Source organism: Ornithorhynchus anatinus, chromosome 2 (genome assembly GCF_004115215.2).
Source record: "Ornithorhynchus anatinus isolate Pmale09 chromosome 2, mOrnAna1.pri.v4, whole genome shotgun sequence".
Taxonomy (NCBI): domain Eukaryota; kingdom Metazoa; phylum Chordata; class Mammalia; order Monotremata; family Ornithorhynchidae; genus Ornithorhynchus; species Ornithorhynchus anatinus.
In genome coordinates this window covers 47,055,587-47,083,579 of record NC_041729.1, presented here as the reverse complement: position 1 = coordinate 47,083,579, position 27,993 = coordinate 47,055,587, and the positions used below count along the sequence as shown (strand labels likewise).

Here is a 27,993-nt window from a genome sequence, read left to right as displayed (position 1 = left end):
TTGACTATACCAGTGCATTTTTTTTCTTTTAAGGAGGTTCAGAGGAATGATTTCATTCAGTCTTTTTTGGCAAGTTACCACAAACGTTGTAAGTAAATAGTAAAGCCTTTATTTTTTGTTAAGAACAGCTTGAAAATAAAACATCTGCCCATGCTTTACAACCATCTTAATTTGTAGTTTTATATTTACAGTCATTTATGGTACACATTGATTGTCTGGAAAATCCTTTTAACGATGTTCTTAGTATGCAATAATCAGCTGGGATGAGAGGGGAGGAGGGGTGAAGAGAGGGTACATTATAAAACACACTAATACATTTAATAAATATATATATATAATCTATCAAAAATGAGCCTCAGCTCTCATCAATTAATAAAAAGCACCTGCTGGGTAATCCTGTCAGCTGGTAGAATAGTCAAACCATTTTTTTTATAAAAGCTACAATGCTCCCTTTCTCACAGCCCTTGGTTAGACTGGAGGCACCCACTGTGGATGTCACCAACCGAGGTGATGCCTGCTTCCCCCTGCTTCTAGGACCTTCAGCCGGGCCCAGTTTCTACAAAGTTGTGTGCATATGAACCCACGCTTTGATTTTCTTTTCTCAAACTATGGCTCAGACACCAACTAGAACCCTGCAAGTACTTCATGATAAAGTTTGAAAGTGCTGCAGGATCTCTGAAATACGTTTCCTCACACAGAAAACCGGAAGGAAGTCAGTTTTCTATCTTAAAGGGACATGGTGGCTTTTATAAAGCAGGTGAAAGCGATTTATTTGCTAATAACAATGCTAACAGATTTGTGCTTACAATAATGTATGCTGATCACAGATACTCTACTTTCCAGGCCATTTGAACCAAAGGCAGAAGTAAACATTTTTCTTTTATACAAACAGAAATATCAATCAGCACACTTTCTTCACACTTCGGTGCAGGTGACATCACCACAGGCTATCATTTGGCAAAAAAACATCAAGCTTCGTGCTAGTCATGTGAAGTTTCTGGGAAAACAATTCTCATGCTATTATCATTCCTCCTCCCCGCAACTGTAGCGGCTTTGTCGGTAACCCCTTTCACAACAAGAAAACTGAACAGAACCGTCAAAACCCTTCCAAAATATCGATCCCATGGAGAGATTTGCCGTGGCCTCATATAAAACTCAGTTTTTTTTCTGGAGGTGAATAAAGCTTCCCATCTGCACCATTTACTTAGAGAAACCAGCCCTGCCATTTAAGCCATGATCATCATATACATTTTTCACGACAGAGAGCTTTGAGGAGAATTTTGCCGGCCAATATCACCCGTGGCATTCTAGAACTCCAAATGACTTCATGGAGCTGGGATAAGCAACCATTTCCTAGCACAAGAATGTGTAACGTTGTGGTTTTTAATAGGATTAGACTGATGCAGGTACCGATGTCTTAATTGCAGAATATTAGGTCCGCATGCAGCATCCCACCCAGTCTCTATTCGTTTCCTCTCCACTTCTGCCTGATTTTCCCCCTCCTTAGCCAAATCCCAGAATTTTCAACCCATTCAGTAAACCGCAGGCGCGCACACAAAGATACCCACCCAGGATCCAATGTTGGTTATTGAAAGCAAGCTCATGCTCCCGAGCTGGGGCAGGGGGCGGACATGGGGGTGGGGTTGTTTTGATGGCCATGCTTCCCCCCCCCATGCATGGCTACAAGAGGAAAATGAATGGGCAGACACACAATCTTGGAAGATGATCATGGCAAGAATGGCAATACTTCTTTCATTTCCCTGCAGCCCAGCTCATTCGGAAGATAGAAAGGAGGGAGACTGGCAGCCAAACTAGGGGCTCAAGAAGGCCTTCGACAAGGATATGTTCGAGTACAAGGCCAATGGCCATTTTACCCCCAAACACGTGCCTTTTCCATTTTCTTTGTAGGGTGAGGGCTTAATTTTTATTTTAACAAGAAAAGAGAGTTTTTAACTTCATCCCAGCATTTGCAAAAGGATCCATCATTTAATAATAGATTCAACATCCTTAGATAAGGAATTTGGTTTAAAGCTAAAAACTTTTGTTGGCAAAACCGTGAGGAGACCATAATGCTTTCAATGTCTGATATGCATTAAACACCAAATAATAAAGGAATGATTTGCTTAGAAGCGATGAAAACCAAGACAGAAGTAATGGGCTTTAAAAGAACCTTTTGTACATCGTCTGAAGAAAACAAAGACAAAATGTCCGACCAACCTCTCTTTCCCACTCCAAGAAAAACCAAAACAAACAAACAAACAAAAACCTTCCACTCACTGCATTCAAATATGTGCAAACAATGTGAGAACAGAGAACTCATTGCAGCTCCTTCAATCCATCGTATGGGAACTCCAAGTCATGTGAGGTCATCAGTGGGAAGCCTGCCGGTGTTCCTCCCTCTGATTTCTGAGCTGATGGCCCCTTTTGCACAATTGAAATAATTTAAACAAGAAACTAAGAGACTGGGAACACGAGGTTCTAGGGTGGGTTCCGTGAAGGGCGAGGGAAAGGGAGAGGAGGCTGTGATAACTTGGAGGCTTAACTTTCTGCTCGACCCTGGGCCTCGGTCTACAAGTTCACCATCACTCCGTCGAGGTAACTGATGAATGTGAGCAGCCGGGGGCCGGGCCATTCTCCAGCATGGGGGGCGGTTCGGCCCTCGGGGTGGGGTGGGGGCTGCCACAGGTGCTACTCTTGGCTCTTAACGAGACACCGGGTTCTAATTACAATTGTGCCCAGATCCACCCGCCTCGGTGCCAGTAACCCACCCCGGGGCTTCCCAAACCGAAGTGGCAAACAAGTAGAAAGACCCCCCCCATGACGTCTTTTTCAAAATCGAAGAGGCAAATCTCACGGGGGCAACCTGAATCCAAAGTTGAAGTCGGGGAGTCTTTACAAATAATCAAACAACCTCGGACTTGCTTGGCATTTTGGTTATTGTTTTGCTTTTATTTGTACATTTCAGGAGGCGGTCTATGTAGCTCCATTTTTACAGTGCATCTAATTCTACTTTGAATTACCTTGGCTTTAGACTGTGGAATTCTTGGTTGTTTGGGTAGCGTTTGTGTGTGTGTGTACGTGTGTCGGATGGGAGGGAAGGGGAGAGGGGAGTTAGCTTATCAGTTCAACAGTGTTCACATTTACATAAAAATCCCATCATCTAGGAATTTCAAAGCTCCTGGATATGAGGCGACTTTGTCCTTTACTGTTTTTGATTCCTCTCCCGGAAAGACATGACCAGGGAATAAAATCTGTTAATAGAGATTCTTATTCTCTGGAACTTAAAGCCTTTCACCAGAGGTGTCTTCCAGTGTAACTTGGCGGAGCGGTTGGGATCTGGAAATAAGGATAACAAACCCATAACTAAGAATCTGTACTTTGCCAAAGTCAATGTCAATATATGCAATGTTAGAAATAGGCTAATGAAGGGTATTAAGTCATATAGTCCGCAGTTTCCTCCAAATCGCCCCATATATCGCTTGCGGGCTAAAACTAGTCACTATATCTATGTTGCTCACTTTGCTTTTTCGGGCTAGTGTCTGTTCTATTCCCTGTCATGTGTTTTGGTTGGTCCTCCAGAAACGGATGCTAGTTCCCCCTACACCCCTCTCGGAAAATGGTGTGGACCAATACTCCAACTTTATACCTTGTGTGAACATTGCTGATTTCTGATGCACTTATGCAGGGGGGTCACTTTAGATATCGAAAGATGAGCTAAGGGTTCCTTCTAGGCCTGATCTCTCCTGAATTTTCGGATCACTCACGGACCCGACGTCCATGGCAGACAACGGTAGCCGTAGCTTCCGTAAAGACCAAGGACGGGCCTGGCTAACTGGGGTTGTTGGAAAAGAAAATCTGGATCCTTTTTGACCTCTGAGACTGTTTTCAAAATGAATACACCCTGTATTATTAAGGAGGAAAAGGAAACTCGGGAGTCTAAAGTCAGAGTTTCCTGTTCTGGATCAAGACTGGATTTGTGCCACTTAAAAAATCAAAATGCCACCAGATCAAAATATCTGTTTTTGAATATTCCAGTTGAATTATGGAATTGGCTCGTGATTGAGTACAGAATGGAAACCCAATTTACATGAGTCTTTGCTAAAGAAAATGCAGCTATGCAAGGAAATTAAAAATGGGAATGAAGGTGGCGGGGTCTCCTTTTGGTTACTGTAGAAGCAACGGAATGGGACTGCAGTGAAACAGGTTTCCAAAATGGGAAATCAATTCACTTGGTTCGTTAAAACCACCATTCTTGCCGAGGATGGTGGGGGAGAGCAGGCCGGAGCGGAGTCTTCATTTCAGAATAAGCCAAACCAAGTTCGAGGAAGGAAAATGGCAGGTTAAATGTTTTCTCCAGTTCTTTAGGCATTTCCTTCCTGGGGTTCACTGCCCCCCAGCAGAAAGTAAAAAGATTCTCTAGCAAACTTGGAGGGAGAAGTGAAAAATCAGTGGCCCGACCACAAAACTGGCAGAGTATTCTTGGGTCTGAGGTCTGTCGGCCTATTCCTCCACTGGAATTTGGAAATGAACAGAGGCCAAAGGACCCGTTTTTAACAACACTTCCGTTGCACCGGCGTCACCCACGAGGCCACAGGGACTGACTTTAGCCAGAGACAGGGCAAGTTGGACAATCCCAGGAAAACTGGATCCTCATCAACTCAACTGCAAACAATTGAATAGATCTCTGTGGTTTAACCATATGGATGACGGGAGGGGAAATGTAAGCATTCCATGCATACTTGCTGCAAGTGATCTCGGTCTTAGCTGTAGCTCTTCAAAACGAGCAAGCAACCCAAATTCAGATGTTTCTCTGCGGTCAAGCGGTTCCCCACTACGGTATAAGACTTAAGCCTCCTTTTGGGGCATCACTTTTTAATACTTACAGTCCCACCATTTAACACAACTGCCATCTCAGTTGGCTGATAAACGTTGCTTCTAAACGGAGCGCTGGGTCGGCTTCCCAAACTACCGTTGCGAAATCCAGCAGTTCTGAGAGCTGAGTGGGGGAACAAAAGATCAGTTTTTTGTGTGTGTGGTTTTTTTTTTCCCCTTCTAAGCAGCAACGCCCAGCCCTTTCCCCGCCCCACCCTTGTCACATGCCAAGAGGAAAACAAAAGTCACAAAGCCACTCTGTCTCAGGCTTTCCTTTGGAGCCGTTTGTGTATTTGTGAGGATTTCGAAGTTTTGTTGTTGAGTTTCTGTCAACTTCCTGGCACTGTGGGAGGGCCAGCTGAACACCCGGGGCCTATCCTGGGGGATATTGAGTGAAGAGGTCCGAGGAGCCGGAGGGGGAGATGTCCATCTGGTCAGAGACCATTGCAATTACCGTCACTTGACCATCTTGCAGCCCGAGTCCCTGTTGGGTGGTCCTGGTCCCCCTTCCTGGGCCAGCCTTATCAGGCATCGGGCTTAGCTGCTTAGATTTATTCTCATCTCTTTATTGTTATGATTTATACATAGTTGTACACCCTTTAGAGCATGGGCCCGGGAGTCAGGACCACCTGGGTTCTAATCCTGGCTCCATCACTTGTCTGCTGTGTGACCTCGGGCAAGTCACTTCATTTCTCCGGGCCTCGGTTACCTCATCTGTAAAACGGGGATCAAGACTGTGAGCCCCACGTGAGACGGGGAAGCAACATGGTGTAGCGGATAGAGCAGGGGCCTATGAGTCAGAAGGTATGGGGTTCTTATACCAGATCTCCGCCACTTGTCGGCTATGTGACCTTGGGCAAGTCACTTAATTTCTCTGTGCCTCAGTTACCTCATCTGTAAAATGGGGGTCGAGTCTGCGAGACTCATGGGGGACAGGGACTGTGTCCAACCGGATCTGCTTGTATCCACCCCAGCACTTAGTCCAGTGCCTGGCACATAGTAAGCGTTTAACAAATACCATAAATATTATTCTCTGAGCCTCGGTAACCTCGTCCGTAAAATGGGGATTAAGACTCTAAGCTCCATGTGGGACAGGGACCGAGTCCTACTTGATTGGCTTGTATCTACTCCACAGCTAGTACAGTGCCTGGTACACAGTAAGCGCTTAACAAATTCCACAATTATTATTTTCTAATCAATAGTTTTCCGCATTGGATTATCACTCCCACTCATGCTCCTTCAAGGTTGATGGGGGGAGGTGGGTTACGTTTTGTAGTTCTGCCTCCCTGCAAGACTGTATTCTCCTCAAGGGTAGGGATTCATTCAAGAGTATTTATTGAGCACTTCCTATGTGCAGAGCACTGTACTAAGCGCTTGGAATGGACAATTCATTCTATGGTGCTCTCCCAAGTGCTTAGTTCAGTGCTTGGCACAGAGTCAGTGCTCAGAAAGTACCACTGACTGATGATAGCTCTTCCAAAAGTCCTCCAAATGGCCCAGTTTTCTGCACCCAAATAACGGTTGCTGGTAACTGAGGATGTTGGCTGGGTCATTCTAGCATAAAACCCTGATTTCACCTCAGTTATTCTGATAAGCCCCATGCTCTGTTGATGTCATTCCTGCTCACGGTATCTCCATCTTACTGACACCTTTCCCTCATCCCACTTCCTGCCCCTTGTCAGCTGTGTGACTGTGGGCAAGTCACTTCACTTTTCTGTGCCTCAGTTCCCTCATCTGTAAAATGGGGATGAAGACTGTGAGCCTCAGTGGGACAACCTGATTCCCCTGTATCTACCCCAGCGCTTAGAACAGTGCTCTGCACGTAATAAGCGCCTAACAAATACCAACATTATTATTATATACAACAGGCCACCAGTCTCCCCACCTTCAAAGCCTGATTAAAATCATATCTCCTTCAAGAGGCCTTCCCTGATTATCTCATTCCCCCCTCATCCCTCTCCCTTCTGGATCTGTACCCTCTAACCAGGTAATATTCACCCCCCCCCCCTCAGCTCCACAGCACTTATGTACAAATCTGTAGTTCGTTTTAACATCCGTTTCCTTCTCTAGACTGTAAGGTCCTGGTGATCAGATAATGTGTCTACCATCTCTATTGTATTGTACTCTCTCAAGCACTTAGTACAGTGCTCTACACAAATTAAGTGTTCACTCAATAGTACTTATTGAGCACTTACTGTGTGCAGAGCACTGTACTAAGCGCTCGGGAGAGTACAGTATAACAGATACATTCCATCCCCATAACGAGCTTATGAGATTCTAGAGGAGGAGACAGACATTAATTAGATTAGACTATAAGCCCGTCACTGGGCAGGGATCGTCTCTATCTGTTGCCGAATTGTATATTCCAAGCACTTAGTACAGTTCTCTGCATATAGTAAGCGCTCAAATACTATTGAATGAATTAATATATTTAAATAAATGACAGATATGCACATGTACTGTGGGGCTGAGGGGGGGATGAATAAAGGGAGCAAGTCAGGGTGAAGCAGAAGGGAGTGGGAGAAGAGGAAGGAGGGCTTAGTCAGGGAAGGCCTCTTGGAGGAGGTGTGCCTTCAATAAGGCTATGAAGGGTGGGGAGCATAGTTGTCTGTCAGATATGAGGAGGGAGGGCATTCCAAGCCAGAGGCAGGATGTGAGCCAGAGGCCGGCGGTGAGGTACATGAGATCCAGGTCCTGATTAATTGAGTCCTAGAGGAACACGAGATTTTGTTTGTTTGTTTTTTGGTATTTGTTTTAAGCACTTACTACATATGAAGCGCTGGGGTAGGTACACGTTAATCAGGTAGTCTTAATCCCCATTTTACCGACGAGGTAGCTGAAGCGCAGAGAAGTTAAGTGACTTGCCCAAGGTCACAGCAGACAAGTAGCACACCAAAATTAGAACCCAGGTCTTTCTGAATCCCAGGTCCATGCTCTATCCATTAGGCCACGCTGCTTCTCAAGGGTTACTTTTACCTGGTTGGTAAATCATCATCATCCTCACCTAGAATTCCGTTAAAATGAAATAATTAGGTGCTAGCTCTTAATCATTTCCGAAGATGAACGTGAGGCCTGGAATTCCAATTAATTGAGAAACCAAGCCTATCAGTGGCAGGGCCGGATCAGGATCGTGACTTCTGACTCCTAAATCCCCCAACTGTCCTCGGCACGAGGACAACAGACCCCTCCAAAGCTTCTGGATTTCTAAGCTGTAAACTCATCGGGAGCAGCGAGCATACCTATCAATTCTGTTGTATTGTACTCTCCCAAACATGTAGTACAGCGCTCTGCACACAGTAAGCGCTCAGTAAATATAATCGATTGACTCAGCCAACTCACTGGATATTGGTGATGAGGACGCCGACAAATCAGAGCGGTCAGATTCTTCGGTAAAGATATAAAATCCTTCCTGCTACAAGCGGGATTGGCAGTCACAAGTCTAAGATAACTTCATAACCTCTACAGAAAGAGTGACCTCCCCCAATCTTCCTTCTCTGCCCTTCTGTTTGAAAAGCAAATGATTAACATTTCTCCTTAAAGCTTTCCAAACTGTGATCCAAGGTGCCAGATCATCCATGTATTTTATTCCTTTAGCCCAATACAGCTGAAAAAAAAAATCCCATCAACACTCACCTGCCGGGGAGAGGTGTTGGAAGCAGCATGGCCTAATGGAAAGAGCACAGGTCTGAGAGCCAGGGGACCTGGGTTCTAATCCTGTCTCTGCCAGTTGTTTGCTGTGTCACTTAACTTCTCTATGCCTCAGTTTCCTCAACTGTAAAATGAGGATTAAATCTTACTCCTTCCTACTTAGTAAACTATTTTTCAGATTTTAAAATGCTTGAATCTGCTCCCTAAGGTCCCTTCTGCCCTGCAAATTGTTCTTGGGGAGAAAATGGAAAATGTCATCAAAAATGTGTGCGAAGCTTTTTAAATAATTGGCTAAGAGTTGCCCTACATAATGTTATATTAATGTTATAATTTCTAAAATTAAGTTTTAGAAATGGTCTTAACTATCCCAAATCTTCTACTGAAAGCCTTTTTCTAGTCTCATCATTGAAATTCCCCTTAGACTGTGAGCTCCCTGAGGAACAGGAGGACTACATCTAATTCCTACATGTGTATTCTCTCCCAGTGATTAGTACAGTGCTCTGCGCACAGTAAGTGCTTAATAAATACTATTAGTAGACTGCGTGCCCTATGTGGTACAGGGACTATGTCCAACCTGATTAACTTGTATCAACCCCGGTGCTCAGAAGAGTGCTGAACACATAGTTGTCACTTAAAATAATAATAATGATAATAACAATAATATTAATAAAAATAACGATAGATTCTGGTGCTTAGCCCCTGTCAGCTTACTCAGAACCAGGACTATGGCTGATCCTGAGGCCTTAGAGAATTAGCTGTTGTTTTCCCCGGCACTCAGTGTCCTTAGAAGCATCTGGGGACTGAAGGAGAATACAGTACTGGCCATGCCCAGCATGAAATGTTTAATCAGTCAATAGATCCAACTAGCTTGGCAAGAGAGGCAGACCTGCCAGGAAATTCAGAAAATGGGAAACAGCAAGACGGCCAACGGGTCTTGTGCCGACAGCCCGAAGGTCGAAAACCTGAGCTTTCTAGCCTGTGAGATCCAATAATCAAACAGTCCACAGAATGAACCTGCACAGCATTGTATACTGAGTGTTCGGGAGTCAATCAAGTCAGTCGAATTTATTGAGTGCTTGCTGTGTGCACAGTGGGAGAATACAATAGCGTTGGCAGCCACAAGCCCTGCCCTTGAGGAGTTTACAATCTAGTGGAGGAAAGCCAGCCCAATTCGAAGAAGTCCCACAGAGAAACCTGGTCCCAGGATCTCTGATAATCTGTGGGGGGAGGGTGAGTGAGATTAAAGCCCCATCTAATATGGAATGGCTCCCATTGGGACCTCCATCTTGGGAACGGAGGAATAATATGAGGAGGGATAACTGATGTCAACTCCAGGGGTGGGAAATAGTGTGGAAATTCCAGCCCAAATATTTGAGGGTTTCCTAAAACAAAGGCAGCAAAATGGGATGTTTTAAAACAAAGAAAACGACCTCTGGAGTCATAGCCAAAGTTTACCCCTCAGAGACAGGGACTGCAGTGAGCAGACCTTGAACGGTCTCGGGGACCCTCCCACCCCATAGATTTGTACCAGCGAACTAGAGTCCCTGAGCTGACAGAGGAAACACACCATGTCTCTACAAACAAAGGGCACAAATCCAGATACTCCAGGCTAGGGCACTCTGATTTGACCCCTGAGGACCCCAAGGCCCCTGCAGGAAGGAGGCTGGCTTCCAATCCCAGCTCTGCCACTTGCTTGCTGTGTGACCTTGGAAAAGTCACTTCATTTCCCTGTGCTTCTGTTATCTCACTGGTAAAAATTAAATCCTCCCTCTGACTGTGAGCCCCATGCGGGGCAGTGACTGTGTCCAACTTAATGGGCCTGTGTCTACCCCAGTCCTTAGAACAGTGCTCGACACACAGTGAGCACTTAATAGATGCCATAAAAAAGGACTATTTCAAAATCTGTCAGTTTGCTGGAGCACTGACACTTCCCTTGGGGAGTGTAGTACTGGGCTCAGAGCCACCCAGCTGAATTTCCCAAAGGCCACAGAGGTTTTCATGGAACCAAGAGGTTTTCCAACCACAACTGATTTATTAAGCCATGATTCCCCAGGCCAGCAATTTGGAGAAACAAATGGTAAATTGAGACAAAGAGCATCCTAGAGAAAGTTGACATCAGGATCACTGCTTTTTTAGGATGAGAAATGTGTTTCCATCCTAATGAAAAACCGAGGTTCACCAATGCCCACCCCTGGGTTCTAATCCTGGCTCCATCACTTGTCTACTGTGTGACCTGGAGCCAGTCATTTAACTTCTCTGTGACTCAGTTACATCATCTGTAAAATGAGGATTAAAACTGGGGCCCCATGTGTGGAACAGGGACTGGGTCCACCCTGATTAACTCGTATCTACTCCAGAACCTAGTACAGTGCCTAGCACGTAGTAAGCACTTTGAGAGGCATTTGGCTGGTAGGTGTGTTATTGTTGTAATCACTATTACTACTAAAAATAACAACAACAAAAACAACAGTCGTATTTGATAAGCACTATGTGCCAAGCATTGTATTAAGTACTGGGATAGATAATATCCCAGGTGTTATCGTAGTTATTATTAAGGTCAGGTACAATCCCTGCCTCATTCAGAGAGGGAGACCAGGTATTTTATCCCCATGTATCAGATGAGGAAACCAAGGCCCAGAGAATCATAACAATAACAATAGTACTTAATAATGTTGGTATTTGTATTTGTTAAGCGCTTACCAGGTGCAGAGCACTGTTCTAAGCGCTGGGGTAGACACAGGGGAATCAGGTTGTCCCACGTGGGGCTCACAGTCTTAATCCCCATTTTTTACAGATGAGGGAACTGAGGCACGGAGAAGTGAAGTGACTCGCCCACGGTCACACAGCTGACAAGTGGCAGAGCTGGGATTCGAACTCATGACCTCTGACTCCAAAGCCCACGCTCTCTCCACTGAGCCATACTTGTTAAGCGCCGACTGTGCGCCGAGCACTGCTCTCAGCACTGGAGCAGATCCGAGTTAATTAGGTTAGAAACAGTCAGTCCCTGTCCAACCTGGGGCTCACAATCTAAGTGGGAGGGAGTTGGACTGAAACCCAATTTTACAGATAGGTAACTGAGGTCCGGATAAGTTAAGCGACTTGCCCCAAGTTACACAGCAGTCGGAATGAAAACCCAGGTCCTCGGTCTCCCAGGCCTCGGGGGAGGCGGGAGAGGGAGGGGCCTCACCATCGCCCGAGGTCCCAGAGGAGCTCCTCGGCCTCCTACCCCGGCTCTCTTTCCCCCCCCCCCCCCCCCCGGCCTCTGGCTCAATCCCACCTCACCTGCATTGTGTTCATCCATCGAAAAAGCTTTATTTTCCATATAGCTCCGAGGGAGCTGGATGTCTTCCTCAAAAGCGGTCTCCCGCATCCTGGGCTGCGACGTATCGAAGTAGTTGGGCGTGTTCTCCTGAGGCGAAGAGAGGATCGTGCAGTGAACTTCGGGGATGGCGTGGAAAATGACAAACACCCACCCGCTGGACACCAGGGCGACGGCCAGGGTCGGGTCACTCCACGTGTCCCGGTGGCCCAGTTCCTCGTTGCCGAAGAGGTACATAGTCACCCACGCCACCCAGATCAAAACGGAGAGGAAGGTCGTGACGATGAGGCACGCCCCGTTCTTCTTCCACTTCTTAAACTTCCCACACAGCGTGAACAGAGACAGGCCCAGGCTCACCACCATCAAGACCATGACGTAGATCAGGGCCAGGACGAAATCTATGGGCTCGTAGCTGCAGGCCCGCTTCTTGTCCCGGACCACGTTCAGGACCAGCCACTCCACGGCGACGATGACCTGGACGAGCATGAGGCCGGTGGCCAGGCCGACCAGGTGCCAGCCGGAGGGCCCTTTGCCGTGACGGACCAGCCGCCGGACCCGCCAGGCCTGGCCCAGGAGGCACGAGAAGCACAGAGCAAAGAGGACCCCCCACAGGAAGCGGCGGGTGGAGCAGATGGTCTCGTCCTCCCGGATGATGAAGGCGAAGGTCAGGCCGAACAGGCCCAGGGTCCCCAGCAGGAACAGGAAGTGCAGACCCAGCGGGCTCTTCTTCTCCTTGTCTTTGACGAAGGGGAGCCGGACCAGCAGGATCAGCATGAGCAGCAGGGTGGTCAGCACCCCGGCCCCCGCCACCGCCTCCACCACGATGCCCCAGATGGCGTCCAGGTCGCACAGGGACACGTACTGAGGGAGAAGATCCAGGCCGCACCCGCGGGAGGTGCTGGAGTTCTCGGAGGAGCTGGAGCCCACCGCAGAGACCAGGAGGAGAGCGAGGGCTGGAGGGGTTTTCATCTTCTTGTCTGAGGCAATGAGTCAGAAAAGAGGACAGTGATCCATCCATTCGTTCAATTCATCCAGTCATCTTTATTGAGCGCTTACTGCATAATCATGGTAACGATGATGGTATTTGTTAAGCGCTTATTATGTGTCGGGCATTGTTCTAGGGGTAGATACAAGCTAATCAGGTTGGACACTGTCCCTGCCCCACATGGGGCTCACAGTCTTCATCCCCATTTTATAGTAGAGGGAACTGAAGAACAGAGAGCGAATCGACTTGCCCCAGGTCACACAGCAGACAAGTGGTGGTGTCAAAATTAGAACCCAGGTCCTTCGGACTCGCAGGCCCGTCCTCTGTCCACTAGGCCATGCTGCTTCCCGTGCGTGCACAGCCCCGTACTAAGCGCTTGGGAGAGTACACTGTAACGATGAACAGACACATTCCCTGCCCACGGTGGGCTTACAATCCAGAGGGGGAGACAGACGTTAATATAAATGAGTAAATTACAGATATGTACATTAAGTTCTGGGCCCATCAATTGCCAGAACGGCCTGGGAAGCAACTGTCCAGCTTCCTCGAGAGGAAGAATGGGGTTCGATTTCAATTCGTCTCCTCGTTTCAAAGCTGCCCGCCCCCATTGACTCACTCTCTCTTTCTCTCTCCCTCCCTCTGTCATCTGGGAGCAGTTTATTCGCCCTCGTAACGTAACTGTAGTATCAGGGAATCACCTCCTCTGGGCCAAGCCATGTACTAAGCACCAAGGTTGAGACAAGATAATAGGTCGGATACAATCCCCGTGCCATACGGTGCTCACGGTTCAAGTCCGACGGAGAGCGAGAATTTAATCTCCATTTTACAGATGAAGAGACAGAGACACCGAGAAGCGACTTGCCCGAGTTCACGCAGCGGGCAAATGACAGAGCTGGAATTAGAATCCAGGTCCTCTGGCTCCCAGGCCCGGGCTCTTTACAGCAGGCCACACTGCTTCCCAACTTTGTGAACCAACCGTCCTGAGCCTGGCTTCCTTCAACACCGGTAGTTGGATTCACAGGAAACTCCCCAAGTCCAGCGCTTTCTTCCGTCTAGATGACGCTCAAGCCTCCCCTGCACTGACCTTTGTCTTGTGCTCTCCCCGGGCCACTACTCCACTCCTTTCTCGGGGGCATCTGGGAATTCGGTCTCTATCTCAAAGGTAAACGGGACACTGGAGAAAGGCTTGTCGAAACTGCGAACGCACCGTTTCATTAAGAGCTTCCATTTCTAAGAGCTCCCTGTCTGCTCAGCCTATTGAGTTTGGTGTATGTTATGTGTTTGCAGTTGCTTCGAGCTCCCACCACAGCTCCAACTGCCCCGAAACAGTTCGATCCCAGCTGATTCAATAAGTAAATGCAGTATCGACAACTTCCTTTACAACCTGAGCTGCCCCGAGACACTGTCCAACCCAAGAATCTAAATGGATTTCGACTCTGAGTGGCATCCCAGGAGAGGAATTACGTATGGGCCAGAAAAGGTGCCTGTGTTTGGCTTCTCTCTTTGCTGCACCCCAACCATCACTCCCATCAACTGAAAACAAGTCAATTTGACTCACGATAAAGTGTGAGGAAGACTGGTAAATAGACGATCTTCCGCCCTTTCCACCTGAAGATCAGTAGCGTGGTTAAAAGCAAACAAAATGTGGAACATCCGTTTAGGGGAGAGGAGAGGGACACTTTCCTCCTTGTGGGGTGTATGTCTCTTTATGGGAATATTCCTTTTGTGCAGCTCTGACGCTCCCACTCTCCCGAGGGAAGCAGAATGTGGGCTTGGGAGGCTTGGTCAGTTGAGTTGGGAGTCTGCACTTTATTCCTCTAAAGCAGTGAAAAGCTGGCTATTTCACGTAAGTGGATGGGGCTTGTTGTACTTCCTCGCCTTTCACTGGGTCAATGATTCTCCATTACGATGATCCCCAAGACCGTGTCCAAGTATGTGAAATTGTTAGTTGGGGCCCGGCACATATTTACATTAAAATTTTGATATTAACTGCATACGCTCTTCACTAGCACCTGGTCACAGACTCTGCAGTCTATAGTCACAATAAGTGATTGCCTCTAACAGAATTACCCTTATTCTCTCCCTCCCATTTCAATCAGCTCAGATCCGGCAAGCCGGTCCCAGGGCAAAGCAGAAATCTGGACCTCAGACCCTGCCTTTTCTCCTTCCATTGGCTTCACAGCACTCAGCTCTCTCTTTTCCTTCCTTCCTTCCTTCATTCAATTGTATTTATTGAGTGCTTACTATGGGCAGAGTTCTGTACTAAGCACTTGGGAGAGTACAATACAACAATAAACAGACACATTCCCGACCCACAACGAGCTTACATCTTCACCACTCTCCCATTACACCCCAGCTCGGACTTGTTGCTTTTCCCAAGCCACCCTTCCCACTTTGCCTCACTTTGATCATCTCACCTCTTGCTCGCACCTTCCCTTCTCCCTGGAACACTCTCATCCTCTCTCTTCACATCCAAAGCACTTCTGAAATCTCAACTCCTCCAGGAGGACTTTTCTGAACAATCTCTCATCTCCAAAACCTATCCCCACCCCGACTACAGTCACTTCAATATTTCTGTGTCTTCTAAGCTCTTGGATACTCCCTCCCCTGCCCCATCAAAGCCCCACATATCTTCACACTCCATTGCTTCCTCCTACCTATAATTTATGTTGGTGTCCGTCTCTCCTGGTGGATTGTAAGCTTCTTGAAGGCAGGGATTGTGTCCACCTACTCTACTGTACTCTCTCAAGCACTTGGAGTAAAGCTCCGTAGCCAGGAGACTGTGCGGGGGTCGTGTCTATTAACCCTATGCCCTCTCCCAAGCGCTTAGTGCAGCGGAGAGGGCCGAGGCGGGTATCTCTGTCCCGGCCGCCCCGACGGCTTTGGCCGCAGAGAACCAGTACGCGCATGGTTTGATGGGATTTTTGCCATCAGGTCGAATAAACAGTTTCCCACAGCAACTTTCCTCTCCCAGGAAGGAGGTTACCTCACAGGAGGTTACCTCACCCTACAGATGTGGAAGCCACAGAAGGGATCGGACTCCTCTGGGGTTGCTCTGACCAGGGAAAGCATAATGGATTTTTAAGAGAGGACGTTCAGCTGGTTAGATTGGTCACATCCCCACCCCCACCCACCATCCTGGTGACCTCACCCTCCCGGGACTACTAAGCACCAGGATTTCCATTGGCCAGGTGCCATTTGCTGGAGTTGAAATGGGCCAAGCAACTGAGCCTTTCTGCTCACCCTGACCAAGTTTCCTCCTTGCCTCTACAAGTGGCGACAAAAACAGACCAAAAACTCAACAGAGGGCACATTTCATCTAACCCCTAGCTCACTCTGCCAGAGAGATCTGAGGGTCTTGGGAGATGGGGCCAGGCTGCCGGTTTCAATTTCCATCTGGCCCCCGAGGACAAGCTCGGGGAAAAGTGGTTAGGTTAGGAATGCTTGCCTTTCAGCCCGAACGGAGACCAATAACATCTTACTAATTAGTGGGTGTGGACTTATTAAACACCACTCACACACCCAGGAAAGTATAGCAAAAGGTCAGAAGCCATCTCCCAGGGTACTTCAGAAAAACCATTAACTGACATCCTGTGCTACAGCTTAAAGCCAATGTCCTACTAGGGTCGGCCTCTTCCTCCACTTCTCGAGCTGTTTAAATAGGACGTTGAGACAGGGTCTCCCAAAACAAGGCATTTCCAAGGATGGGAGCTGGAAACAATCACTGGTTTGGGTCACCAGGCTGAGTACCTTCATCTTCAGGGATTGGAGCGCTTGGAGTGAGTGCAGCCTCTCCTCCCTTATAATAATGTTGGTATTTGTTAAGCGCTTACTATGTGCAGAGCACTGTTCTCACTGGGGTAGACACAGGGGAATCAGGTTGTCCCACGTGGGGCTCACAGTCTTCATCCCCATTTTACAGATGAGGGAACTGAGGCACAGAGAAGTTAAGTGACTTGCCCAAGGTCACACAGCTGACAAGTGGCAGAGTCGGGATGGGAAGCAGCATCACCTAGTGGAAAGGGCATGGGCTGAGGAGTCAGAGGTTCTGGGTTCTAATCTCACTCTGCCGCTTGCCTGCTGTGTAACCTTGGATGCGAAACTTAACTTCTCAGCACCTCAGTTTTCTCATCTGGAAAGTGGAGATTCAATACCTGTTCTCCCTTCCTCCTAGACTCTGAGCCCTGTGTGGGACAGGAGCCGTGCCTGATCTGGTTCTCTTGTATCAACCCCGGGGCTTAGTACAAGGTAGTCACATAGTAAGTACTTAACTCGCACAGGAAGCTCTTAACAAATGCCACAGTTATTATTCAGGGTCCCTGACTTTCAGTCAGAGAGCAATTTCATTTGAAAAGTAGGTGATAAGCTCCTCGAGGGCAGGGATCGTGTCTAATTCTATTACGTTCCTCCAGAGCACTTAGTGCAGTTCTCTACATGCAGTAGGTGCTCAATAAATGCTATCGATTGACTAAAGTTTGAGTCGGGGAAGAGTTAAAGTTCTATAACAATAAATAGCACCTAATTAAGTCTGCCACAGGGCAGAACGTCTCATCTTCCCTCCGAAACCCTTTCCTCAACCCCTTAACTTTCCCTTCTTTGTGTATAACACTACCATCCTCCCTGTCCCGGAAACCCTTGTCTTTGAGTCCTCCTCTCTTCCTCTCTGCTCTTCAGGTCAGTCATTCAGTCTGCCGCCGAAATCCTTCCAGGTCTTCCTCCAGAAACAGTTCTTGGTCCCGATCCTTGTTCTTGGTCCCGATCTTTACCTCTTCCCCACAGCCACCACTCTGGTCCAAGCTCCAGTCATATCATGGTTAGACTACAGCAGTAGCCTACCTCCAGCCTCTCAATCAATCAGTTGTATTTACTGAACACTTACCGCATGCAGAGCACTATACTGAACACTTGGGAGAGTACAGTATAGTAGAGTTGGTAGTCAAATTCCCTGGCCACAAAGAGCGTGATTCTGATCTACTGCACAGTCCATCTTCTTGAGGCATCGCTCAGCTCACATTTCGCCCCTCCTCAAAATCATGGCTAGCTCACTTTATCACCTGTATTTATTGAGCACTTACTCTGCACAGAGCACTGTGCTAAGCACTTGGCAGAGTATAAAGACACATTCCCTTCCCACAGGCAGCTCACAGTCTACAGGAGGAGAGACTTCCCTCTGCACCAGGCTTAAAACACAGAATTGACTTCAGAGCCCTCTTAAAAACCCTATCTCCTCAAGAAAGCTTCTTCCAAATATTTCCCAACAGCCTAACTGGGTCAGCTCAATAGTTACCCTTGGTATTTATGTATTTCATTCCCATCCTCAGCATTTATGAATATATGCACAGTTTTATTTGCACTTTCATTTTCATATTTATTTATTCTATTTCATCCTGATATACTCATACTACTTCTTGCTATTCCTCTTGTTCCCGCTATTTCAATCAAAAGTGTCTACAGAGTGCCCCCTTATGTGGAGCGCTCTGGATCCACCATTTTTTGTTCTGTCTCCCCCTTTAGATTCTGAGCCCCTTGAGGACAGAGAACCCGTGCCTTGCTTCAGTTGTTCCACCCATGCTCTGTTAGCAGAAGTAACTCTGTGCATGCATCGGGTTCTCCCGAGTGCTTAGTACAGTGCTCGGCACACAGTAAGTGCTCAGTGAATATCACTGATTGATTGACCCTGGAAAATGAAGCCTGTAGTCTTGCGTCGACAGCCTGGTCCCATCTCAAGGACCTTCAGATATCACTCTCCCAAGGCAGTGTAAACTAGTGCTTCTCATCAGAACTTCCTACTTCTGCCTCTGAGCCCCCGAGTGACTTTGGGTCCCAGGCAGTTTCTCCATCAGTGGAGTGAACATGAAACGTGCCCTCTATTTGTGAGGACGAATAAATAGAGCACAGGCCTGGGAGCCGGAGGAGCTGTGTGACCTTGGGCAAGTCACTTCACTGAGCCTCAGTTTCCTGGTCTGAAAAATAGGGATTAAGACTGTGAGCCCCATGAGGGATATGGACTGTGTGCAACCTGGTTATTTTGTATCTAACCCAGCTCTTAGTACAATGCCTGGAACTTAGTAAGTGCTCAACAAATACCATTAAAAAAATCAACAAACCCCACCCCCCAAAGAATGGTAAATTATCTGAATGGCTTGGAACCCCTTTGAGAAATGTGTCTTATAGGAATGGTCTGATTTCAATTGTGTGGGGGCCCATTAAGCTGGGTTTCTCTTCCTTCTCCTTTGGGCCTTAATTGCCATTTTTACTGCTGGTCAGTCCTTCCACCAGAAAAATAGGAGAAATGTGGCAGAACTCAAAAACTCCAAACTGTTACTTGTTGAGCATTTCCAGTTCAAATTTGAAATTCAAGTGAGATTTTGGGCTTATCTGTGCATTTCATTTACCCATCTCACCTCCTCTCCCACTAGCACAGATGAGCCAGTAACGTCGGAAGCAAATCGTTTTGTGTTCTTGTTAGCAATTGCAATAGTCACCCACACCCGGAAAGTATTCCTGGGGTCAGATAAGTGAGATTCTGGGTTAGATTCATTTTCATCTGGGTCTCCCATCAGTGTAGCTCCATCCAGTTTAAGGGGATGTTTAAATTCAAATACCAATACATCTGTTCTCTCAACCGGGAAGCACCAAACTACCACCAGATGAGAGGATTGAATCAGCTTCAGTGTGGGCTGATTATGAGGAGGACTGTGTGGAAACATCCCCCAGGGATCCCTCGGGAGCTTCAGAAGGAGTGACTGAGTGAAGGGGGGAAACAGGTGACATACTAATTACCTTTCCTAGAAACCAAGCTTTGGGCATTTCACTCGGTTCTGAGGGAGCCTGCGTCGAGCTTTTGGCTTCATTTACTGAACACACACACACACACACACACGCCCCCTCCCCTCCTCCCACCTCTGAAATTAACCTTCCGGTCACACAGACAAGAACTCGATTTTGCAATACACTGGGGTCAACTGAACTTGAGTAGACCAGGAATTCTTAGCCTTCAGATGTCCACTTACATGGCAGTGACAGGACATTCCAGTGCTGCTGAATGGAAACATATTGCTGGATTGGTTTCCACCTTTGTCACTCAGCTCTTTCTGGAATTCGCGAGTTCCCAGTTCCCCCATTTCTGGGGGACCAAAATGGGGAGGGAATGGGTTAGCTGATTCATGTCCTGTCACTTCTTGAAACAGCCAGTTTCCATGGAAATAGTGTTGAATGGGTAACCCATCTTATCATACTCTTTTGTTTGTTTCCCGTGGCTAGAGCAACCAAGCAAACGAGAAGCTTTCCGTCTTTTGGGGTGGGGGAAATTCTTCTAAAGGGTCCATCCTTCTCGGAAAAACAAACTCAAGTGCTCCATCAGGAAAGCGAAGACAGAGTTGTTAGCCGTACACTCAGTTCTCCTATTCAGCAGAGGTTAGGTTCTTAACGAGCTTCACGTTAAGGGAAATTACGTTACGGTAGGTATATGCCTGTTGCATCCGGCAACACATCGTGTTCTATCCCGATGAATGCATTGTGTCAGAAGAATGTTGGCTAATTCCTGAACGGCATCCTATCCGAAAAAGCATAGGGAAGGCACGCATTCCCTAAATTCCCACCTCTCAAAAAGTTTCTCTCAGAAACTTACGCTATCCCCAGTTCTCATTAGCCCATGCCCGCGCATGTACACACACAAGTGAACATCCCTACCTCTACTGGGGAGATGGGAATGGGTGGGTATCAAAATGGGCACAACTGCCTGGACCTTGGGCCAATGATAGCATGGAGGCAAAAGGTTAAACTAACTCCTAAAATAGCAGCACAAGTGATTTTTGCTTTTGTGGCCGGGAATGTGGCTCTTTATTGTTTTATTGTACTCTCCCAAGCGCTCAGCGGGGAAGCAGCGTGGCTCAGAGGAAAGAGCCTGGACTTGGGAGTCAGAGGTCATGGGTTCGAATCCCAGCCCTGCCTCTTGGCAGCTGTGTGACTGTGGGTAAGTCACTTCACTTCTCTGGGCCTCAGTTCCCTCATCTGTAAAATGGGGATGAAGACTGTGAGCCTCACATGGGACAACCTGATTAGCCTGTATCTACCCCAGCGCTCAGAACAGTGCTCTGCGCATAGTAAGCGCTTAACAAGTATCAACATTATTATTAGTAGTGGTACAGTGATCTACTCGCAGTAAGCACTCAATAAATATGATTGACTGACTGACTGACTTTAGAGAAGCAGCGTGGCTCAGTGGAAAGAGCACGGGCTTTGGAGTCAGAGGTCATGAGTTCGAATCCCGGCTCTGCCACTTGTCAGCTGTGTGACTGTGGGCAAGTCACTTAACTTCTCTGTGCCTCAGTTACCTCATCTGTCAAATGGGGATTGACTGTGAGCCCCACATGGGACAGCCTGATTCCCCCGTGTCTACCCCAGCGCTTAGAACAGCGCTCTGCACATAGTAAGCGCTTAACAAATACCAACATTATTATTATTATTATTTTCCAGTAACTCAGGAACCCCACCAGGATAAGAGATTCCAAAAGGGCTTTTCCATGAACTAACTATCCCTGACCCTGGAGAACAGACAGAGGTGACCCAAGCAAACCAGAGTTCCCCACAGAGCGAGGGCAACACAACACAGAGAAGCTCTCTCGGACAGCAAAAAAAACCCCCAAAACAAAAGAGAGAGAGAGAGAGAGAATGATGCCTTGGATTTCTTTCGCAACCTTATTCCTAAAAAAGCAAAGTGGTTGCTTCTACATGTATCCTCTCATTCATCCTCACAAGCTCCTGTGTGGGAGACAGAAGTTAGTATCGCCTCGTTTCACGGGCGGACAGACTCGGAGGAGTCAGCAGCGTGGCTCAGTGGAAAGAGCCGGGGCTTGGGAGTCAGAGGTCATGGGTTCTAATCCCCGCTCTGCCGCCTGCCAGCTGTGTGACTTCGGGCAAGTCACTTAGCTTCTCTGTGCCTCAGTTACCTCATCTGTAAAATGGGGATTAAAACTGTGAGCCCCACGTGGGACAACCTGATCACCTTGTATCCCCCCCCAGCACTTAGAACAGTGCTTGGCACATAGTAAGCGCTTAAGAAATGCCACCATTATTAAACTGGTATCGGACTTGGTGTTCCCTCACTACCCACCCTGCTGCTGAATGAGCCTCCCTTTCAGCTCTCCCATTTCATCCAGTGGAATCTTTTTGCTTAACTTCTCGCCCTTTAAAAAGATATCATCCTGGATTCATCTGAAGGTCCTTTTCACCTATTGCCAGCCTAGCCCAAGGAGTATTTCAGTCTTTTCTATTTCTATGAATAATAATGACAATGTTTGGTATTTTTTAAGTGTTTACTTATCAAGAATTGTACTGGGGTAATCGGTGGTGACACAATCCCTGTTCCACTTGGAGCTCACAGCCCGATTAGGAAGGAGTACAGGTAATGAATCCTCATTTTACAGATAAAGAAACTGAGGCCCGGAGAAGCGGCGTGGTCTAATGGAAAGAGCACGGGCCTGGAAGTCGGAGGACATGGGTTCTAATCCTGACTCTGCCACATATCTGTTGTTTGATCTTGGGCAAGCCACTTAACTTCTCTGTGCCTCAGTTACATCGTCTGTAAAATGGGGATTAAGATGGTGAGCCCCATGTGGGGCAGGGACCGTGTCCAACCCGATTACCTTGTATCTAACTCCAGTGCTTACAACAGTGCTTGGCACATAGTAAGACCTTAACAAATACCACAGTTGTTATTATGTGACTTGCCCAAGGTCCTACAACAGGCAAGTGGCAGAGCCAGAATTAGAATTCAGGTCCTCCTTCTCCAGGGCCAAGCTCTTTCCGCTAAGCCATGTTGCTGGCTCTAAAGGGGGAAAACAGTCCCAGAGCCAAAATCCTGCTCTGGGCTAAGTCTCCCAAACTCAAGAATTTGGCAGCTCAGGAGTGCCAGATACGGATCCTATCACCCCACTCACTTAAAATGGCAGCTGGGCAGAAGCCACTTTAAAGGGTTAAAAGTGGAGTCACCGTTCAAACTTTTCACAATACTACTCCAAGGGATGGACTGAGGATGGTTCGTCTTTAATGGCAGCGGGGCTTCGAGTTAGCAAAAGGCGAGAGCTTGAGTGGTTGAATGACTCTCCAGGGAGGTTGGTGGTTACTGTTAAAACTGTTTAGCTTTCTCAAAAATCTATTTATCCCAGGCTTAACCCAAATGCCTCAGCAGACCGCGTATCCAGCGTAGGCCGGGCTCAGATATTAGCAGATGTGGAGGGTCCGGACGTAAATAACATCAGGCACTCAAGCAGTCATCCATGAATATGCAAAACTGCAGCAATCCCTAAATATAAGCCATCATTTAAATGCAAATAGCATGGACAGATTCCTCATTCCCACGTAGTTCAGAAAGAGGATGCAGCCTGGACAGTGAGGGGAGGGGAAAACCGGGCAGGGAGTGCACAGGGGCAGCCGTTCGTTGGAAACGAATCGGGTCGAGGCGATGACTGCGGCCGACCAGCCACTGAGACGGCCTGGCTGGAATCGGCACCACTGAACATCCCGCCGAACCTTGGCCTTGTCATAGGCAAAGACCACAACAGGGACCCCTCTCCTTTCTAACGAAACACGGCGCGCTTTCCGGGTCCAGCAGAAACTCAAGTCAAGGAGATTCTATGTTGGTTTTGCGTCCAAATTGCAAAGTGATTAGTGTCATATGGCCCAAGACCCAGGTGGCCCAAATCCAACCCACTCTTTCCTTCCAGGTGCCTCTAGTTCCAACTTTCGGTGGAATCCGAGTTTCCGGGACAGCCGCGGTCTTGAACGTATGTTCCGCGTGATGTGGTTTGATGGCGCCAGAGCAACTCGTCGAGACCTATAGCTTCTTTATGATGTTGTTAAACATCTGTACTAAGCATTGTTTGATATTTCTTTTTAATCCCTCTACAAACTCTCACCAGTCACTTTTTGATGCTATGCACCCCGAAAGGGCTATCTGCCCATTAAGGAGACTACGTGTGCGGAGTGAAATCATAAAACAGTGCCGACTCGATAACGATCCTTGGTTATGGGGTTGTTACTCTGTGCTTCATCTGTCCACGGAGTCAAATTGCTGGCATAGAAATTTCCCCCGGCTTCTACCCTTTCCCCAGAGTCTCTCGCCTGCTCCTCTTTACTCCACTTCTGTCATCTCCTCTGCTCCTTTCCTCCAGGACTCAATCCCCCATTTCCTTTCCTTAGCTGCCCCCTCCCTTCCAGCTCCAGTTGCGTCAGCTTGGGCTCCAGTCCGGATAAAACGGTTGGTGGGGCTCTTCTACATTTCCAGCCTCAATTGAATGGAATATTTCTTGTTTACCACGGGCCAAGCAGTCTACTAACACTGGGGTAGACACAAAAAAATCAGGTTGGACACGGTCCCCGTCCCCTACGGGGCTTACGGTCAAAGTGGAAGAGAGTAGGAGTCTCATTTTACAGATGAGGAAACCGAGGCACAGAAGTGAAGTGATTTGCCCAAGATCACACAGGAGGCAAGTGACAGAGCTGAGATGAGAACCCAGGTTCTCTTTACTCCCGGGCCAACGGGCCACCAGGCCACGCTGCGTACCGCGGCCATGCAAGAATAGGAATGGAACAAACGAGCGCGCCTGTTTTTGCTCAAGCAACCTGACTGCTCCGCATCCTCTTTGGGGACGAGAAAGTTTCCTTGAAAGCCAGGGCTGGGCGACGGGAGTGGGCGAGACGCGTTCTTGCCAGGTTTGAAGCTCAGCTTTTAAAGAGACAAACCGCAATGACAGACTGTAAATTCGTTGTGGGCAGGGAATGTGTCCGTTAAATTATTGGGTTGTACTCTCCCTTAGTAGTGCTTAGGACAGTGCTCTGCGCGCAATAAGCGCTCAATAAATACGATCGATCGATAGACCTCGAGGCCTCCTCCCCTTCTAGAGACACACTTGGACTTTCCCTTTGGAAGAAGAGAAATCACTTCGTGCCCCAGGGCCCTCTAGACCGTGAGCTCGTTGTGGGAGGGGATTGTCACTGTTGACTGTTGTATCGTGCCTTCCTAAGCGGCAAGTACAGTGCTCTGCACACCCTAAGCGCTTAATAAATACGATCGAATGGATGAAGAATGGGTCTGGCAGAGGGGAGGAAGAAGGGAAAGTTGACTTCTGGAAAGCGTCACCATCTACCTTTCCTGCTAACCCAGGAAGACAGCAAGGGGAGAATTGAGGCCAAATCTCTTGGAACCGGGGGTCGCCCCCCCCCCCCCCGGGAAAGATCCCCTTATCTTCTTAACCCACCTCCCCACCACGAGAGAATATTTAAATCATTATTAATCGTATTTGAGGGTATGAGTACAAAACACCGCACTAAGCGCCGGGGAAAGTATAAAGCAACATCATCAAAGACATTCCCTGCCCACAATTTAATTTTTACAGTTCGTCCTTCCCGAGGAGGGAAGGACCTGACCACTATTCGGAGCCGTTATTTGGGACCCGTTATGGGGGAGCTGCTGCATCCTTCCCGAGACCACCAGGCTCCAGCTTGGTCCGGCAGCCGTCGTCCCCCCACCCCCCGACCCCCGACCCCCCACCCTACCTCTCCCGCACTCCTGGTCCCGTTTTAAGTCGTCTCGCAGGCAGCTGTTTGGGAAGGGGAAGAGTCCGTCCGAGGACTTGGCCGTGCCCTTCTCCCTTGCCCGGCCCCGCCACACGCCCCGGCTTTTGCCCTTGACTTTCCGTCCCCCGGGCCTGGGCGGAGAGGTGGCCGGGGGGGGGGGGGGGGGGCGGCAGAGGAGGGGCGCCCACCGGCCCCGGAGCCCAAGGTCTAATCTGCAGCCGCAGATGGGACAGAGGGATGGGGGGGGAGGGGGGAGGCCCCCTCCCCTGCCCTCCAGGCCGGAGGCAACCTCGCCCACCGACCTCCCACTCTTCTCTTCCAGGCAGGTCCCTCCCTCATCCCTTCCCACCGCCCCAGGTCTGGTCCAGCCCCGTCCCCCCCGACCCCCAGCCCCCCGCTGAGGGCAGGGGGGTGGCAAAGGGGGGAAGCGGTGGCCCCGGGCCCCCTCCGAGGGGGTCTGTCAGGTGTTTCTCAGGTGTTGCCCCCCCCCCCCGCCCGCCTCCGGGACGCCCCGCACTCACCAGCGCCCGTCGGCCCCTTCCTCCGCAGCCCAAATCACATCTCTGCAGAGGGGAGAGGGGGGCAGAGGGGGGACGGGAGGGGCGGCCAGTCCACAGCCCGGTCCGGCCTCCCGCAGTCCGCCCGCAGAAGTCCTCACTGCATCACCGCGGACCCCCGGGGGCTGCCCAGGCCGGGCCCAGTTGCCAGTCCTCTGCGCTAACGGCCTTCTCTGCCTCTGCCCTCCCGCCCCTGGACCCCGCCTCCCCCGGGCACGTGTTTCTGGGTGTGTGTGTGTGTGTGTGTGTGTGTGTGTCTGTGTGTGTCTGTGTCGGGAGGGGGGGTGGGAACAGATGTTTCCCATCCCAACACTCCCCAACCACGGTATCTGTCGAGCGCTTCCCAGGTGCCGCGCACTGTCCTAAACGCTGCGGGGGTGGATCTGGCTCAGTGGAAAGAGCCCGGGCTTGGGACGCAGGGGTCATGGGTTCGAATCCCGGCTCGGCCACCTGTCAGCCGTGGGAGAGTCACTTCTCGGTGCCTCAGTTCCCTCATCTGTAAAATGGGGATGAAGACGGTGAGCCCCACGTGGGACAGCCTGATTCCCCCGTGTCTACCCCAGCGCTTAGAACGGTGCTCGGCACCTAGTGAGCGCTTAACAAAATACCAACATTATTATTATTATTATTATTGTTGTGTCGTCTCGCCCCGCCCTCCCCGCCCCACCCCGGCAGACTGGGAGCCCGTCGTCGGGCAGGGAAGGTCTCTCTCTGTGGCCCGATTGTCCCCGGCAGGCGCTCAGTCCAGTGCTCTGCACCCAGTAAGCGCTCCATAAAGACGACTGAAGGAAAGAAGGAAAATCGGGCCGGGCCCAGTCCCCGTCCCACGGCGGGGGGGGGGGGTCCACGGTCTCCATCCCCATTGTACGGAGGAGGGAACTGAGGCAAGGAGAAGGGAAGTGACTTGATCAAGGTGTCCCGTCCCCTCCATCCCCCCCCTTCCCCCCAAAAGTTTTCCTTAAAGGGAGCTTAGGTGTGAATTCGCCCGGGGCAAACTGGCGGGACAGGTGAGCGAAAGCACACACAAATTGAGAGCTCACCTCCTCCGGGAGGCCTTCCCAGATTGAGCCTTCCCTTTCCTTCCCCCTTTCATTGAATGAATGAAACACTCCCTCCTCCCCCCCGATACACACACACACAGCCCAATATCATCCCTGGGCATAGATTCATTCGACTGTATTTACTGAGCGCTTACGGTGTGCAGAGCACTGTACTAAGCGCTTGGAAAAGTGCCCTCCGGCAATAAAGAGAGACAATCCCCGCCCCCAACGGGCTCCCACTGCAGAACACTGTACTGAGCGCTTGGGAGAGTGCCCTCCGGCACTAAAGAGAGACAGTCCCCGCCCCCAACGGGCTCCCGGTGCAGAACACTGTACTGAGCGCTTGGGAGAGTGCCCTCCGGCACTAAAGAGAGACAGTCCCCGCCCCCAACGGGCTCCCGGTGCAGAACACTGTACTGAGCGCTTGGGAGAGTGCCCTCCGGCACTAAAGAGAGACAGTCCCCGCCCCCAACGGGCTCCCACTGCAGAGGGCACTCACCAGCGCTTAGAGAAGTGTTTGGCACATAGTGGGCGCTTAACAAGTACCGAGAGTATCATCAGGGCCCCCCAGGTGGCACCGACTCCCTCCCCGAGAGGGCGAATTCAGAAGGCCCAGAGTCCAGGCCCGGATCTGGGTTGCCCCACGTCGGGGGCTACTCACTAGACGTCCGGCTGTGGCCCGGGCAGGAGCTGGGTGCGGACGGTCCCCCGCGGAGGGGACATTCCTGGGCATCAACCGTCGCATCGGGGTGCCTTTTTGGCTTTCGCTCAAGGTGCCAACCACGCTATTGCGGTAAGAAACCCCCGTCGGGAGCGGGAGCAGCGTAGCCTAGCGGAAAAAGCCGAGGGCCCGGCAGCCGGGACGCCTGCGTTTTCCAAAAAAGCCGGGCCCCGCTTTAACCTTTCCGTGCCTCAGTTTCCTCAGCTGCCAAACGGGTTTGCGTCGTGTGTCCCCTTCCAGCCACCCCTGTGGGACGATCCGCTGGTCTTGGG

The 27,993-nt window shown here is 49.4% G+C and overlaps 2 protein-coding genes across 5 annotated transcripts in view; one reads left to right on the top strand and one right to left on the bottom strand.

Moving 5' to 3' along the window:
- IQCK (IQ motif containing K) overlaps nt 1-164 on the top strand; it is a 104,264-nt gene extending 104,100 nt beyond the window's left edge. The window contains exon 9 of the mRNA XM_029054238.2: nt 34-164. Coding sequence (XP_028910071.1) covers nt 34-50 — 17 coding nt within the window. The 3' untranslated portion in view covers nt 51-164. The remainder of the gene's footprint in view (nt 1-33) is intronic.
- GPRC5B (G protein-coupled receptor class C group 5 member B) lies at nt 87-27,993 on the bottom strand. Of its 4 annotated transcripts, none has more exons than XM_029054195.2 (4): nt 25,925-26,150; nt 11,803-12,816; nt 4,884-4,996; nt 87-2,421 (listed from the first exon to the last, which is right to left on the bottom strand). In XM_029054195.2, exons 2-4 carry the CDS (start codon nt 12,806-12,808, stop codon nt 2,317-2,319), a joined length of 1,224 nt encoding a protein of 407 aa, XP_028910028.1. In that variant the 5' UTR covers nt 12,809-12,816; nt 25,925-26,150; the 3' UTR covers nt 87-2,316. The 4 variants fall into 4 exon arrangements, with proteins under 4 accessions (XP_028910028.1, XP_028910035.1, XP_028910038.1 ...); XM_029054202.2 differs by lacking the exon at nt 25,925-26,150 and adding an exon at nt 27,662-27,993 and having other exon boundaries at nt 90-2,421; XM_029054205.2 differs by lacking the exon at nt 87-2,421 and adding an exon at nt 2,922-3,336 and having other exon boundaries at nt 25,925-26,149.

Excerpts from the sequence above, each read along its gene's own strand:
- GPRC5B (XM_029054202.2), bottom strand. The coding sequence starts at position 12,808 with ATGAAAACCCCTCCAGCCCTCGCTCTCCTCCTGGTCTCTGCGGTGGGC. Across the intron at positions 4,997-11,802 it reads GATGGATGAACACAATGCAG|CTCTCAGAACTGCTGGATTT; the intron begins GTGAGGTGGGAT and ends TCCCCCACTCAG. Across the intron at positions 2,422-4,883 it reads TTGTGTTAAATGGTGGGACT|GGGCCATCAGCTCAGAAATC; the intron begins GTAAGTATTAAA and ends ATTGTGCAAAAG.